This window comes from Triticum urartu, chromosome 4, assembly GCF_003073215.2.
Source record: "Triticum urartu cultivar G1812 chromosome 4, Tu2.1, whole genome shotgun sequence".
Taxonomy (NCBI): domain Eukaryota; kingdom Viridiplantae; phylum Streptophyta; class Magnoliopsida; order Poales; family Poaceae; genus Triticum; species Triticum urartu.
Window position 1 is genome coordinate 147479946 of NC_053025.1, and position 15740 is coordinate 147495685.

The following is a 15740-nucleotide window of genomic DNA, read 5'->3' on the forward strand; positions in this document are numbered from 1 at the left end:
CGAGGCACTTGGAAATAATTTTATATATGACGTTGCAAAGGCTAATAGGTCGAAAATCCTTCATCTCTTGGGGATTCTTCACTTTAGGTATAAGAACAATGGTAGTATCATTAATCCCTTCGGGCATAATTCCTGAAAGAAAAAATTGCTGTACGGCACGAACGATATCTTTCTTTGACAAACCCCCGTTCCTCTGGAAGAATCTGGCTGGAAACCCATCAGGTCCTGGCGCCTTCAAAGGCCCAATTTGGAAAAGTGCGTCACTAATTTCTTGCTCAGAAAATTGTTTGCATAACTCCTCATTCATTTCATCATTCACCAACGGTTTAACAAGTGGAATAATACGAGATGGGTTAACTGTATGATCACAACAGTACAGGTTCTTGAAAAATAAGTTAGCGATACCTTTGATTTCATCCATATCCTGAGACAGAGATCCATCGCTTCTTTTAATAGCAGAAATATTATTCTTCTTCGCTCGCCAAGTGGCTTTCCTATGAAAAAATTTAGTATTCCTATCCCCCCATCTCATTTTGTCCAAACATGATCTCTGCTTCCACATAATTTCTTCCTTTATTAGGAACTCATCCATCTCTGATAGTATTTTCTTCCTCTCCTCTATTGCATTATGATCATTTCTCTTAAATAGCACATTTAACCTGTTACGCGCAGCTTCAAGCTTTTTTGGCAGATAGCCTATGTGAACCTTACTCCAACCATGAAGAGATTTCATCATCTTGTCCAAATTATTTGCCACATCTCCCAGATCATTGACGTGCAAACTTTTGTTCCAGCATGATTCAATATGTACTTTCAGTTCCGCTTCCTCTCTCTCCCAGTACGCTTCATATTTCAACTGTTTAACAAACGAACCGGAGCGAGAGGCACCCATCAATTCAATAAGAATAGGACAATGATCAGATCTGGAACTAATAATATGAGAGACCTTGCAGTTGGGAAAAATAAAAGACCATTGAGGGCAAGCGACCGCACGGTCTAGCCTAACTTTCACGTTTTTATTGCCTTCCTGCTTATTATTGTAAGTCCAAGAAACTCCATGGAAACCCAAATCAAATAGGTTGCAATCATAGAGAACTTCACGAAAATTAGCCATAAGTTTTTGCGCTCGCTTAATCCGAGAAAAGTGCTCATTCTGCCACATTGCCTCATTAAAATCCCCAACCATAAACCACGGCCCAGCCCCAAGAGGTTTAATTCGTCTTAACAGCTCCCACATCACATACCTTTGGCTCGCCTTCGGTTTCCCATAGACAAATGTACTTCTCCATTTACTTCCAGCACCATTGTAAATGTACATGTCGATGAAGTGTTCACCATATTTGTTCAACTCCAAAGTGTACAGATTATCCCAAAATACCGCTAGTCCACCACCGTTGCCTGGCACAGAAACAGAGAAAACATTTTTCATACCCAAGCGATACCGCAAACTCTCAACATATTCTTTATTTTGCCTTGTTTCGGAAAGAAAGATAACATTGGGTCGATGTGTCTTAGTGAGACAAACAAGCTCTTGGACTGTCCTAGGGCGACCCAACCCTCGACAGCTTCAACATATCATTTTCATGGCTCCTGACGGGCGTCGTCAAGCGCGCCCGTCAGTTGACCGGCAGCCCCAGGGCCGGTAGCTTCCTTGGCAGTGTCCTCAACATCTCTCTCCTCCCCTACAAATTCGCTCCTTCTACCCTCAACCACCTCCTCACCACCATCTACTTCCTCTGTTACATGCACAATAGACCCATCTAAGCCTACTACAGTTTCAACTCTCTCAAGACACACTCTTTTACATGCCACACTCATATCTAAATCACCCCTAACCTCTATGCTATCAATACTAGAGGTGTTCATGCTTATGATAAGGTCTTGATCATCTTGACAGTGCCTCTTGCTACCCGCCGTACTTTCAAGCATGGCAGCAAAGGCCGCCTTGCAAACCCATCAATTCATGTCCTATGCTTGAGGATGGTTGGTTTCCTCGTGTGTTTTCTCTGTTGCTTCAACCCACTCCCCCCACTCTGGCCGCCTGCCAGGCAACACGCCGTCGCTGCCCACTTCCTCCATCGCTATCTCTCTTCCTCATCTCATGGATGTACCATCTTCTTCCGAGCGCCGGCTTCGCTCCGCGCCATCCACCGACGAGGACGCCGGCCACCACCGCGAAGGGCACCGGTAGGACGGACCCTGCGCTGCGCCGCGACTGCATTCCTCTCACCCTCACCCCGGTCTTCGGCATTGTTGCGAGAAGAGAACCCCCACGGCCTGCTACCAGGAGAGTGGAAACTGCATGTTTCGGTGAGTCCAAGCTTGGATTTCTGTGCTGAAGGTTCGACCGTTGAGTAGAAACCAAAATGATTTGGCAGCCCATCTGAATTTGGTTACAGATTTACAGGATCTGCTCCTAAGCCTGGAAAGGAAGTTCAGTCTAGTTCCAAGTTGGGCTGAGTGTCTGACATTCGCCGCGGAGGAAGGAGCAAGACCTCCTAATCTGCGGCAATGCCACGCGTCCGACCCGGCTCGTCCTCCAGCACCGTCTCCTCACGCGCCAACCAGCTGCTAAACAAACTCAAGGATCATCTGGGCTCTGGGACGCTCCAGCCGGAGCGCGCACACCAACTGTTCGACAAATTGCTGCGCCAAACCGTTCCGGTATCAGCGTTCCGCCCTCGCGCGTGCGCTGCCCTCCGCTGCCTGCACCGACGGCCCTGCTCTAGCCATTGCTCTCTTCAACCGCATGGCTCGAGAGGGCCGCCGGGTGATAGAGCCCAACATTTACACCTACAACATACTAATTGACTGCTGCTGCCGCTCGCGCCACCCTGACCTAGGTCCCGCCTTCTTCGGCTTCCTCCTCAAGACAGGCATCAAGGCGGACATCATCACCTTCAACAGCCTATTGAAGTGCCTCTGTGACATGATGCAGATGGAGGAGGCCCTCAACATGCTGCTCTACAGGATGCCTGAGCTGCCTGATAGCATCTCCTACTCAATAATTATTAAGAGCTTATGTGACAATGGGAGGAGCCAATGTGCACTTGACCTGCTCCGGATGAAGGCCAAAAAGGGAGCTGACCACTACCCTGGATTGGTGGCATACAACAGGGTAATCAATGGCTTAATTAAGGAGGGTGAACTAAGCAAAGCATGCTCTCTATTCCATGAAATGATGCAGCAGGGGGTCGTGCCTAATGTGGTGACGTATAGCTCCATTATCGATGCATTGTGCAAAGCAGGAGCAATGGACAAGGCAGAGGTGGCCCTTCGACAAATGGTTGGTAATGGTGTTCGACCGGATATTTTTACATATACTAGCCTGATCCATGGATATTCCATTTCAGGCCAGTTTGAAGAGGTCGTTAGGTTGTTGGAAAAATTGAGAAGTCAAGGTGTCAAACCAACTGTTTTTACTTGCAACACAGTCATGGACTACCTTTGCAAGCATGGAAAAATCAAAGAAGCTGCAGAATTTTTTTATTCCATGCCTGAGAAGGGCCATAAACCTAATAGTCTCATACTCTATTATGCTTTATGGGTACGCTAAAGAAGGATCCCTTGTTGAAATGACTGATCTCTGTGAGCTGATGGCAAGAGACGGTATTGTACCCGATCTCCATTGTTTAAACATACTGATTAATGCATATGCTAAGTGTGGAATGATGGATGTAGCTATGCTTTTCTTCAAAGACATGTTGAAGCAGGGAGTGAACCCTGATGAAGTCACATATTTAGCTGTGATAACCGGGTATTGCAGAGTGGGCATGATGGATGATGCTATGGAAAAATTCAATGAGATGATCGATATGGGAGTACCACATAACTCAACTGTTTACAGGTGCATGATTCAGGGTTACTTAAATCATGGTGATTTCTTGAAAGCAAAGGTATTGACTACTGAAATGAAGACCAAGGGTATCCATCCTAGACCGCGGAAAAGCCAAAGAATTGATTCAGGGTACCTCATGACACAACTATTTACAGGTGCATGATCCAGGGCTATTTTCGTCATGGTGATTCAAAGAATTGGTTACCGAAATGAAGAACAAGAATATTGGTCATAGGCTGCAGAGGGGTAATGGTAATGGAAGGATACATTATCTTTGACTTGGTTAAACCCACTGGTGAGAGGCCTGATGCTATTACATTTACTTCAGTTACCAGTGGATATTGCCTAGTTGCCAAGATGGAAGAAGCTTTCAGAATACCTAATGCTATGGTACCGGTTGGTGTGAGGCCTAGTTTAATTATGCAGCACTTCTCGGTGGCTGTTGCAAAAATGGAAGAATCGATGCTGGGCAAAAGTGTTAGCCTGTATCTTACAATTTATGTTTCTGGCATCATATTGGATGGAGAACTTTGTTGCATTATTTCAATTATTGTCGCAGCAAAAACTTCTTACTGTTTCATGTGTTACTTTTACTGGCACATTGACTTGATAGTTAAACTGCTGATCTAAGTAAGAAGCTAAATGGTAATTCAGATTGGTGCTTCAGTTTGTTCTTTGGTAAATGTTGCATGTCAGCATCAAAGTACACTAAGTAATTGCAAATTACTAGAGTGTTGCCTGATTAGATAGCTGATCTGATGGAACTGAAAATATAATGGTGTTTTTGGCGTGTACGTTTTAACCCAATGTATTTTTTTCTGTCAGATCCAGATTAGCTTGACAAAATGAAAAGATAATGTGTTTTTTGTTGACATTGATTGCCAATTGAGTTTTACTTAGTTGCCCGGCGACGGTGCTGTCTATACACCACAGGTTCGGAAACAGATCTCACCAAAGGACAACTCTCATTTGGTACAGTTCTTGCCCTTACAATACTGTTTTGCTACAAAGGCTTGAAGTTCTCGCTCTGTGATACTCACTGATAGTCAGAGATTAAAACACCTATTCGCTCTGTGATACTTACTGATATTCACAGATAAAAACATCTATTTGGTATACTAAAAATACCTCTGATTACCATAGAATTGAGCAACATGTGATGCACGATAATAATGTTACTCAGCTATACTAAAATCAGAAAATGTTGATGTCTGGATAATATTGCAGAAGTCTCGATGAGGCTACCAAATGCGTGCATCTGAACAATTTATCCGGTGTGAGATGGCTTATTATTTGAGGATGTTCAGTTCATTGATAATCCTGTCTAGTGTCCACGAAGGAATATTCCATGACTAAAGCAGCTCTCTGAAAGACAATATGCCAATTCAACTATGAAAAAGGTGTCTGTTGAGACTGAATCCCCTATTTTTTTCATGTGCTTATAATTCGAAGTAATTAATGGAGGGTGCTTTCTAGACTGCTCTGCTCCAGAAGTTTATGGTTGCAAGCTTGCTGTCTCTTCAAAACATTCTGAAATTCTCATTGCATAGCCTTTGCCATTATATCTGCATGCATTTCTCTTATTTCTGGAGCCCATTTGATTACAATTTCATGTCTAGTGACAGTTTCTTCTTTCTAACTTGATTCTACAACTGATCCATGTAGCCATCCTATGCTATATATTTAGATTAGTCCCTTTGGCACACTTTGTTTTTGGAACCATTCCTTTGGCACACACTTGCAATCTATGAGTATGATACGTAATCAATCTGGAGAACGGAGCCGAGTTCCAACACGATCCGATAGAATTTGCAACTTGGATATTCAGTGATACAGGAGCATAAGGGAACTTTGAGAAACATCTGATAACATCACAATGTAAGCTGACAGACTGACGATGAGGGGAGAGGGATCACAGGGGGAGTCAGGTGAGGGAAGACTGACACTGTTATCAGGATGTCGCCTCTATTGTATAGCAGAAAATTAATTCATTTGCATGATCCGTGCTTAGCACAAGAAAATTTATTATGCGTACAAGAGGTTGGCAAATAAAGCGAACTGGATACAGATTGCAAGCTTCAGCCTGAAGCGACAAAGTACCAAAATTGTTCAGAATATCATCTGTTTCATCAATGGAATTGGCACTCAACAAGTTTCAGTAGGCTTGATTGCACACAGTCGATCCTCTCTTTTACAAAAGATGAAAATAAATTTTGCTAGCACTTTGTATCAAAACAAAATAATTGAACCACATGCATCTGTTACTTTGAGCTCAACTGAAATTTGTACCATAATCCTCTTGCTCCAAAGATTGAGTAGACAATAATTTCTTGTAATCTTAACTAGCAAGTAAATAAGAGCCAAATGAATATACATGAAAATTTCTTAAAAGTAACACAGAAATTTCTAGTTCCAGCCCTTATACATAAGTAGCAAACCATGAATTACACATAATTATTAGTGACAACGGCAAAGTCATGGAGATTTAAAAAGATAACAATGCTTATTTATGAAGTAAATATGCGATTGCAGCACACAGTTTATGGTTCTACGCTTGCTGCGTCCTCAAAACATTCTAAAATTCTCACTCATGATAACAGTTTCATGCTAGTGATAGTTTTTTCTTTCTATCTTTTTTTCACGACTGATCCATGTACCTATCCCATGCTATTTTTACTGAAGACCCAAGGCCAACCAGTTCCTTTGGCCCAAATTTTCCAAACCATATGATGAGAAAACAGCCAGGAGAACGGAGCCGAGTTCCAGCATGCTCTCGGGGCAAGCACCCAGAGCTAGATGAGCATCAGGAAACTTCAAGAAAATCTGAAAACATCACAATGTACTACCGTTGTCGCAAACTGATATACCAAGTCATAAAGTCAGTATTACAGTGAAATGCAGCTGACAGAGTGATGATGAAGATAAAGCAATCACGGTGGGGAGTCGGGTGAAGGAGGGTTAGGCCTCTACGGGCTACCTGCTTGTAATATCCCTATTGTATAGCAGAAAATTAATCCATTTGCTATATCTTACATGTGGCATCCTCACCAGACAATTTAGTATGTGCAGAAGAGGTACGACTGAAACTGAAGCCACAAAGCACCAAAATTGTACAGATAGAGAAAGAAAGTATGACTGAAAGTGAAGCGACAAAGCACCAAAAAACTGAAGCGATAAAGTACCAGAACTGAAGCGACAACTTCAGTAGGCGTGACTGCACGCAGTAGGATAAAATGAAAAAACCTTATGCAATGCTCGTCATTTCCATAGAGAAAGAAAATAAAAATGTTGTTAGCCAAAATTAGGATGATCAAATAGTTCATGCACAAAAGAACATCGGAGAGAAGATTACAAAAACGATAGTAATAGATTTTACTGTAGCACTTGAAGGAAAGAAGTGAACAGCACACCAACTGTTACTCTGAGCTCAAGTACACTTATACCATAATCTTCTTGCGCCAAAGGTCAAGTAAACAATAATTGCATGTAATCTTAACTAGCAAGTAAACAAGAATCAAATGATCACACATGGAAAATTATTATCTTAGAAGTAACACATAGAAATTTCTATTTCCAGCCCTTACATAAGTATCAAACCATGAATTACACATAATTGTTAACGATAACGACAAAGTAATGGATATTTAAACAGATAAAAGAAGGTTATGTAGGAACTAAATATCCGAGTGCAGCACGCAGCATTCACTCCAGGAGGGTATTGACAATGGATTTTACGTTGAGCTTCTTGAGGTCAGTGTAAGACTGACCACAGCCAACGAACATGACAGGAGCTCCAGATACATACACCATGGAAAGCGCTGCTCCAACCTTGTCATCAATGGTGTCAAACTTGGTAAGCAGGATGCCATCTATCGATCTAGCAGTGGGAGCAGTGGAAAGGTCTGTCAGTTTCTGGCTAAACTTGGTGAGCTGATCAACAGCATCATTTCCCACCAGCGCTTCTCCCACAAACAAAACCAGGTCCGGGTTATTGAGATTGATGAGCTTGGAGAGTGCCCTCATGAGTGGCTCATTGTCTTGCATACGCCCTGCGGTGTCGACAAGAACGACGTCTGATTTGTTCCGGGTGGCTTCCTGAATCGCACCCTTCGCCACTACAGCTGGATCCCTTTCGTATCCTTTCTCAAATATTGGAATCTGAAGCCTGCGAGCATGTGTGCGCAGCTGCTCAACAGCGCCAGATCTAAAGGTGTCACATGCTGCCAGCGTGACACTAAGATCATGCTGAAGAAGCCAATAAGCGACCTTTGCGAGGTTAGTGGATTTGCCTACCCCATTAACCCCAACAAAGACGATGACATACGGCGTGCCACGGTCCTTGGCGGCATGAACATCTCTCAGTACGTCAATAGATCGCCTTGGGGTCAAAATGCGAACCAGAGCCTCTTCCATAGCTGCCTGAACAGAAGAGGATATCCGTGTGAACGATCCAAGCTTCTTGCCTAGGAGGCTGGTTGCGACTGATTCACAGAGTTTCTCTGCAATTTCCTCGGCTACATTCTTGGTCATGAGCTGGTCTTTCAGAGATTTGAGTGCAGGTTGCAGATCAGACTCCTTCAGTTCTGCATTGCTACCTGCAATGCTCCTGAACATTGAGGAGAACCACCCATCCTTTGCTGTGCTCCTCACCGCTTCATCCTTATCCATCATGCTCTTCCCCTGGTTGACAGCCGTCTGCTCCCCAGCCCCTCCGCCATGACCCGCCGGGTTGGAATAATCCAACTTCTTCTCGGATGGTTTCTTATCCTTGGGTACAGGTTTCTTGTCTCTCCCTGGTCTCGGTTTCTTCTTATCCTTGTGCACAGGTTTATTCCGCTTGTCTTTATCATTGCGTGGAAAAAGGAATTTTGTTATGTTTTCAAAATTAAAAGCCCCATTGTTGGGACCTCCTTCCTCCTCCCTTTCCACAACAACACCACCATGGCCGGCATGAGAATTCTCTTCCACACCATTGAAGCTACCATCTGCTGCTGAGCTGTGCTTGGCCTGCCTGGAAGGCTCACCATCGGAGTCATCCTTCCCAGACTCATCACCCATCTTCTCACCACCAGCAGCACCACCACCACCACCGCCAACGCCACCATGGGGCTGGAGAGCGCCAGGGGATGAAGCTGGAGCAGGCTTCGCGGAGACGGGGGGCGGACGGGACGCGCGCGCCTCGGCCTCGAGATGGAGCTGCCGGAACCTCTCCCCGAACTCGTCGTAGGACACGCGGCTCGGGTTGTAGATCCGCGCGAATTCCGCGCTGACGGCGGCCAGGAGGTCGTCGACGTACAGCAGGTGGAGCACCCGCCTGTAGACGGCGACGAAGACGAGCCCGAGCGCGTTGTCGTAGGTCCACCTGAGCGCGTGCGGGCCGTGGGTGAAGCCGGCGCCGGCCCCGGCGGAGGCTGAGCGGCCCTCGAGGAGGAAGGACCGGATGAGTGCGTCGATCGGGGAGCCCTTCAGCGCAGCGGCGGCGCCGGCCAGCGACCACAGGATGAGGCCGCCGCGCGTGAAGATGAGCAGCTCCTCCAACATCTCGCCGGCGATTTGGCGGCGGAAACCCTGGGATTGTCCGCGGCGGCGAACTGATTACCTATCGCGCGAACTGAATCGGAAGACTGGGGAGGCGTGGGGTTAGGGCTGGGCTGGGCCTGGGCTATGTAGCGCCGAAACAGACGTACCCTGACCCGGACTCGGACATTCTCAGTCTATCCGAATTTGAATATACTTTGGTAAAGAACGATTTTTTTTTCGGGTAAAAGAGAACGAATTTGAATACAGTACTCCAAAATCGGATTTCCTCAAAAAAGGTAGAAAAATTGAATTTGGTTATTAATCCTAAATTAAGACAAGTTAAACCAATCCTAGTTCTACACCATGGAGACTTCCATGGTTTTTCTACATCAATAGTTTAATTATCTAGTACAACAAGTTTTGCCTGTTTCTGATAAGGAAGGAGCGAATAACGATGGTGCCTCCTCGGCTTGCACCAGTGATGGTAGACGTTACTAGGTAATATATGAACCTGAATATAATTCATGTTACTTCTGGTGTTATTTGTACTGCTATAAAAGGTTTTTTGAACACAATACATACGCAGATGCTCGTACATACGCACATACACTCATCTCTATGAACACAGACATGCACACTCTATGCCTATGAGCACCTCCGAGGGACTGAACCGTTGAGATTGACGAAGTCGCCACAGACGTCTTTATAGTCGACGAGAACGTCTGCTTTCACTGAACACACATCGCCGCAAGCCCTCAAATAAATACAGGAAAATGCGAGCATCAATGTCAAATCTAAGATTTGAACTTCGATGGGCTAGGGATACCACTGCCTTCCTAACGATCCAACCATATTGGTTCACTCTACTACTATATCAGTTGATAAATAGTTTGGAAGTATTTTCCGCATTAAAAAGAATATGCAAGACAAATGCTTTTAATAAGATTGCCCTCTGCCACATTTTGTTATTTGCAACATCTATATCTTTATTATTAATGAATATAAAATCCAAAGTTAATACAAACATGGTTGTTATTTGCTTCTTATTGACTTTTATTACTTCTTTATTTGGATCTTGCTGAATAATTACAACCGTAATAGAACAACTGTTAGAAATGTGATAAATAAGTCATCAAATTATCTTACTAACCATGACATATGATCACCACTTCAAAAATATTTATCACAATTTATTTTCGATGAAACCCATTTAAACCTGTTCTTCTGCAAAAAAAAACCCTAAACCCCATATTTTGCTAGAATTGATAAAAAATGAAACAGAAAATTGAATAAAAACATGCAGGTCTAATATTATGATATCTCTTCTCCCGGTTCAAAATTATATATGTGTCCTTTTAAAACATTAGAAATAGTTATATTATTATCACATGTACATTAACCTGGAAATAGTTTAGAAAAATACTCATGATGTATTTTGGTATTTTCAGCCTACCCAGTTGAGAACCTCACTGAGCCATGTTCCAAAACTATAAACTAAATAGCAAATACAGATATGATCCAAGTCGATTCATGCCTTGTTCATCACTCAAACATCTCCCAATAATCCCAAGTTAATTCATAGACATGTACTTGGCTATCCTCTACATTTTTTTGTGTTAAGCTTTTTATGTGAGATACCCCATCCATTCACCTAGCACCGATAACTCCGATCCCATTCATAGACATGTATGTTTTAACCTGAAAATAGTTTTTTTGCCATGATTTCCTCTCCAATAGCTTCACAACGCGCCTGCCCTTTCTCACACCCTGTGATTTGCACCATCATATGGACAATGTTGCGTGCATGTGTGTGTGTGTGTGTGGATCATATGATTGAGTGCTACTATGGCTATATCCTATTATTGATTGGCTTGGCTTGCCTTGAAACGTAGACCTTCATACTTTGGTCCTCTTTTAAAAATCCGACGTGTCATGTGGATCCGAGTGGTCTCGTGTAACGCCCTTGATGCGGCTATATCTCCCACGTGTCGAAGCACGACTTAGAGGCATAACCGCATTGAAAGCAATGTCGCAAGTGAGGTAATCTTCGCAAACAACCCATGTACATAAATAAAGGGGAAAGGTACATAGTTGGCTTACACTCGCCACGTCACACAATTGCATAAATAAGTCATTACAATCATCCAATACACTCAAGGTCCGACTACGGAACCAAAATAAAGATCAACCCCCAAATGCGACAAAGTCCCCGATCGCCCCAACTGGGCACCACTATTGATCATCTGGGAAAGACACGTATGTAGTAACGACGAGAGTCTTCATCGAATTCCCACTTGAGCTCGGTCATATCATCTGGAGCGGTATCATCGGTCCCTGCATCTGGTTTTGGAAGTAAACTGTGAGTCACGGGGACTCGGCAATCTCACACCCTTGCGATCAAGACTATTTAAGCCTATAGGTAAGGTAAAGGTATGTTGTGCAGCTGCAGCAAGCGACTAGCATATATGGTGGCTAACATATTCGCAAAAGAGAGCGAGAAGAGAAGGCAAAGGCACGGTCGAACAACTATGATCAAGAAGTGATCCTAGAACCACCTACGCCAAGCATTACTCCAACACCGTGTTCACTTCCCGGACTCCGCCGAGAAGAGACCATCACGGTTACACACATGGTTGGTGCATTTTAATTAAGTAAAGTTTCAGGTTATCTACAACCGGACATTAACAAATTCCCATCTGCTCATAACCGCGGGCACGACTTTCGAAAGTTCAAATCCCTGCAGGGGAGTCCCAACTTAGCCCATCACAAGCTCTCATGGTCAACGAAGGATATTCCTTCTCCCAAGACAATCCGATCAGACTCGGCATCCCGGTTACAAGACATCCTCGACAATGGTAAAACTAAACCAGCAAAGCCGCCCGAATGTGCCGACAAATCCCGATAGGAGCTACACATATCTCGTTCTTAGGGCACACTTAGATGAGCCAGACGTCGGGAAGGCCAGCCCAGAGTTGCCCCTGGTAGCCCCGGACATCGCTCAGTTGGACCAACACTTAGAGAAGCACTGGCCCGGGGAAACCCAAGGGAAACCCAAGGGAAAAAGGCTAGGTGGCGAATGGTAAAACCAATGTTGGGCCATGCTGGAAGAGTTTTATTCAAGGCGAACTGTCAAGGGGTTCCCATTATAACCCAACCGTGTAAGGAACGCAAAATCCGGGAACATAACACCAATATGACGGAAACTAGGGCGGCAAGAGTGGAACAAAACACCAGGCATAAGGCCGAGCCTTCCACCCTTTACCAAGTATATAGGTGCATTAAGATAAACAAGATAATACGGTGATATCCCAACAATAAACAAGTTCCAACAAGGAATGAACTCCAATCTTCACCTGCAACTAGCAACGCTATAAGAGGGGCTAAGCAAAGCGGTAACATAGCCAAACAACGGTTTTCTAGGACAAGGTGGGTGAGAGGTTTGACATGGCAATGTGGGAGGCATGATAAGCAAGTGGTAGGTATCGTAGCATAGGCATAGCAAAAGAGCGAGCATCTAGCAAGCAAAGATAGAAGTGATTTCGAGGGTATGGTCATCTTGCCTGCAAAGTTCTCATAGTTGCCTTGATCCTCGTAAGCCAACTCAACGGGCTCCTCGATCACGAACTCGTCTCCCGGCTCTACCCAAGCAATAACAACAAGCAAAAAAGAACACAATCAACCACGTGCAATGCTCAAGCAACATGATGCAAACATGGTATGATATGCGGGATGCGGTATGTGATGCATATGCAAGATTTGGAAAGGAAAGATTGAACCTGGCCTCAACTTGGAAATCCAATAGTGCCACTGGAAAGGGGAGTTGATTTCGGTCGAAATCGATATAAAGATCACCGGAATCGGATGCATGGTTTGGAAATGGCAAGCAAAACAAATATGGCACCGGTCTGCGATAAACAACAAGTAGCCTTCTAAATGCATCAAGATAAATAAGCTAATGCACTCAAACATGACAATAAAATACATGGCAGGGATCCACCCATGATGCTTGACAAAAGATGAACACTGAGCTACGGCTAGTTCACTCATTAACAGGTTCAAACAAGCATGGAAAAATTACAAAAGATAACAGGTTTCAGACTTGGTGAAATTAACACAAGTCAGGAATTTATCATCAGGAAGAAATGTTTAGAGCATGGTAACTACATGCTATAGGAACATATCATGGCAAAGCAAGGCATGGCAAAATTGCAAAACATGTTAACAATCTGCGAGGAACATTTTATAGCAAAAGTAGAGCTCGATTGACTCAAGCTAGGGTGCTCCATAATTGCAAACAAAGACATGGATGGATAGATCACAACATTATCTACAAAACATCCTTACTGATCATCCTCAAAAGAGGCACGGATCACTAGGAAACAACATGAACATATGGCATAAAAATAAAGACAGGGCAAGGACTTTGTGAAATTCTAAGTCCCTGAAATCAGCATCATTGAGTAAGCTACTTTGCATGTTTGTGCTAGTCACCAAAAAGATCACAAAAATACATGGCATACACCCCTGTAAAGATGGCATGGCATTCTTCAAAACACATTTAGAGCTTAGGATCATAGCATGCACACATTAATCATGGCAAAAATGAAAAAAGGGCATTTGCTGAAACAGATCTGACATAATCATCACATAGCCCTCTTCCAACATCATTTCGGGCATCAAGATGAGCTCAAATGAAAATGATGCAATCAGATGATATGATGTACTCGTCGAGACAAACATTTTGATATGCTACACACATGAATCAGAGCTACGATGAGGGGGTTATGATGCGCCAAAGTATGCCAAAAATTATCGGGGATTAGGGTTTCGGGGAAAGTCGACCGTCTTGTTGAGGATATTACTGCTGGGCGTAAACCGGCCTATCTGGGCTGGGTCAACTTCATCAGTAGTTCCAGAAGTGATAAAGCCCAAGAAGGCAGATGAGGGCCTAAGGCCCGTAGCCGGTTCAAGACTTGTAGTTGTAAACCGGAAGTTGTATATAAGCTTGTATTGTAAGTTAGGAATAAGGAGAGACCAACCCGGATACGAATATCGACCGGTGTTGGGACTCTGTGAACCGACGGGTGTCACCCGTGTATATAAGGGGACGACCCGGCGGCGGTTTAAGGACAACAGACAACAACTCGAGACATAGGCGAAGCTTGTTTGCTCCCTAGTCATCGAAACCCCATCAATTCCATCACAACTAGACGTAGGCTTTTACCTTCATCGAAGGGGCCGAACTAGTATAAACTCTCTTGCGTCCCTATGTCCGCTTTAACCCCTTCAAGCTAACCCGTCGCGATGGCTCCACGACTAAGTCCTTTCTCTAGGACATCTGCCGTGACAAAACCACGACAAGTTGGCGCCCACCGTGGGGCTATCGCACGATGGTTTCCGGTTCTTGGAGGGCCGCTTTGAAGGACTCGAGGGCTACGCTGTAGGCCGGATGACTAAGAGTCGTCGCGGCAAGCTCTACATCGACGACGCAGGCTGGGGCCCCGAGGCCGGCTCAATTGAGTACGGGTACCGGGTCCCCTTTGGTGGCATTCACGTTTTCATTGGCAAGATCGGTGAACCGGGCCCTGAGCCGGACATCTGCACCGACCTCGTCGAGACGGCTCAGCGTGCGCGATCCGCCCGGGTTAAACCGGCCATGAAGCGTGCCTTCGTGGGAGTCATCCATGGAGGAAGTTATGAGGATGGATCGGAATCTCGCGGCGAGACCGTCGTTTGTTCCGATGACGAGTCATCGACCGGAGAAACCGAATCTCTTTATCAGCTACAAGATGGCCGGATTGGGGGCTGTTCCGATGGCGACAGTATTCCGGACCCCTCTGATCTGCCCAACCGGGTTGGAATATTCATGGCCGGAACACAAGCAGCGCTTCATTCTTCGACAGCTGCGGCAACGATCTCCGGTTCAGCAGCGGCGACGGCTGCCGGGGCAGGAGGCCCTGTGCGCCCGCCGGCTCAGGTTCTATCAGAGCTATTTGATGCGTTGGCTGTGCTTATGGCGGAAGTTAATCCGCCGGATCAGGACGTTCACAACGCGGAGATTGCAAAGGTAAAGGAACAGATCACCCAGGCCAAGGCGGATCTGGCGGCTGAGGACACCAGGATGGCCGCAGAGCGGGCCGCTTTAGACGCACAAGCCTACAGCTTATGTTGGACCAGAGCGCGTCGCATGAAGTCATGAGGAGGAAGCACCGATCCCGCTTTACCTCCGGTTTTCGAGGCCAGAGACCTTTTCAACACTCCAGGACCAAGAGCCGGCAATCGCTGGAGGGAAACCGGGCAGAAGCCCCTGGGACCGGTGCACCGGTTCAGCCTCGTCAGATGGACCCGCCTCGTCAAAACACCGTTATACCTCAGGCTGCTT

At 45.1% G+C, this 15740-nt stretch overlaps 1 protein-coding gene and 1 pseudogene across 1 annotated transcript; one reads left to right on the forward strand and one right to left on the reverse strand.

The window, feature by feature from the left end:
- Positions 1 to 1979: 1979 nt before the first annotated feature.
- On the forward strand, positions 1980 to 4533 carry LOC125553703 (annotated as a pseudogene).
- Positions 4534 to 7342: 2809 nt separating this feature from the next.
- Positions 7343 to 9666, reverse strand: LOC125551156 (signal recognition particle receptor subunit alpha-like). Its single transcript, XM_048714316.1, has one exon. It carries the CDS (start codon positions 9377 to 9379, stop codon positions 7541 to 7543), a length of 1839 nt encoding a protein of 612 aa, XP_048570273.1. The 5' UTR covers positions 9380 to 9666; the 3' UTR covers positions 7343 to 7540.
- Between the last annotated feature and the right edge of the window lie 6074 nt (positions 9667 to 15740).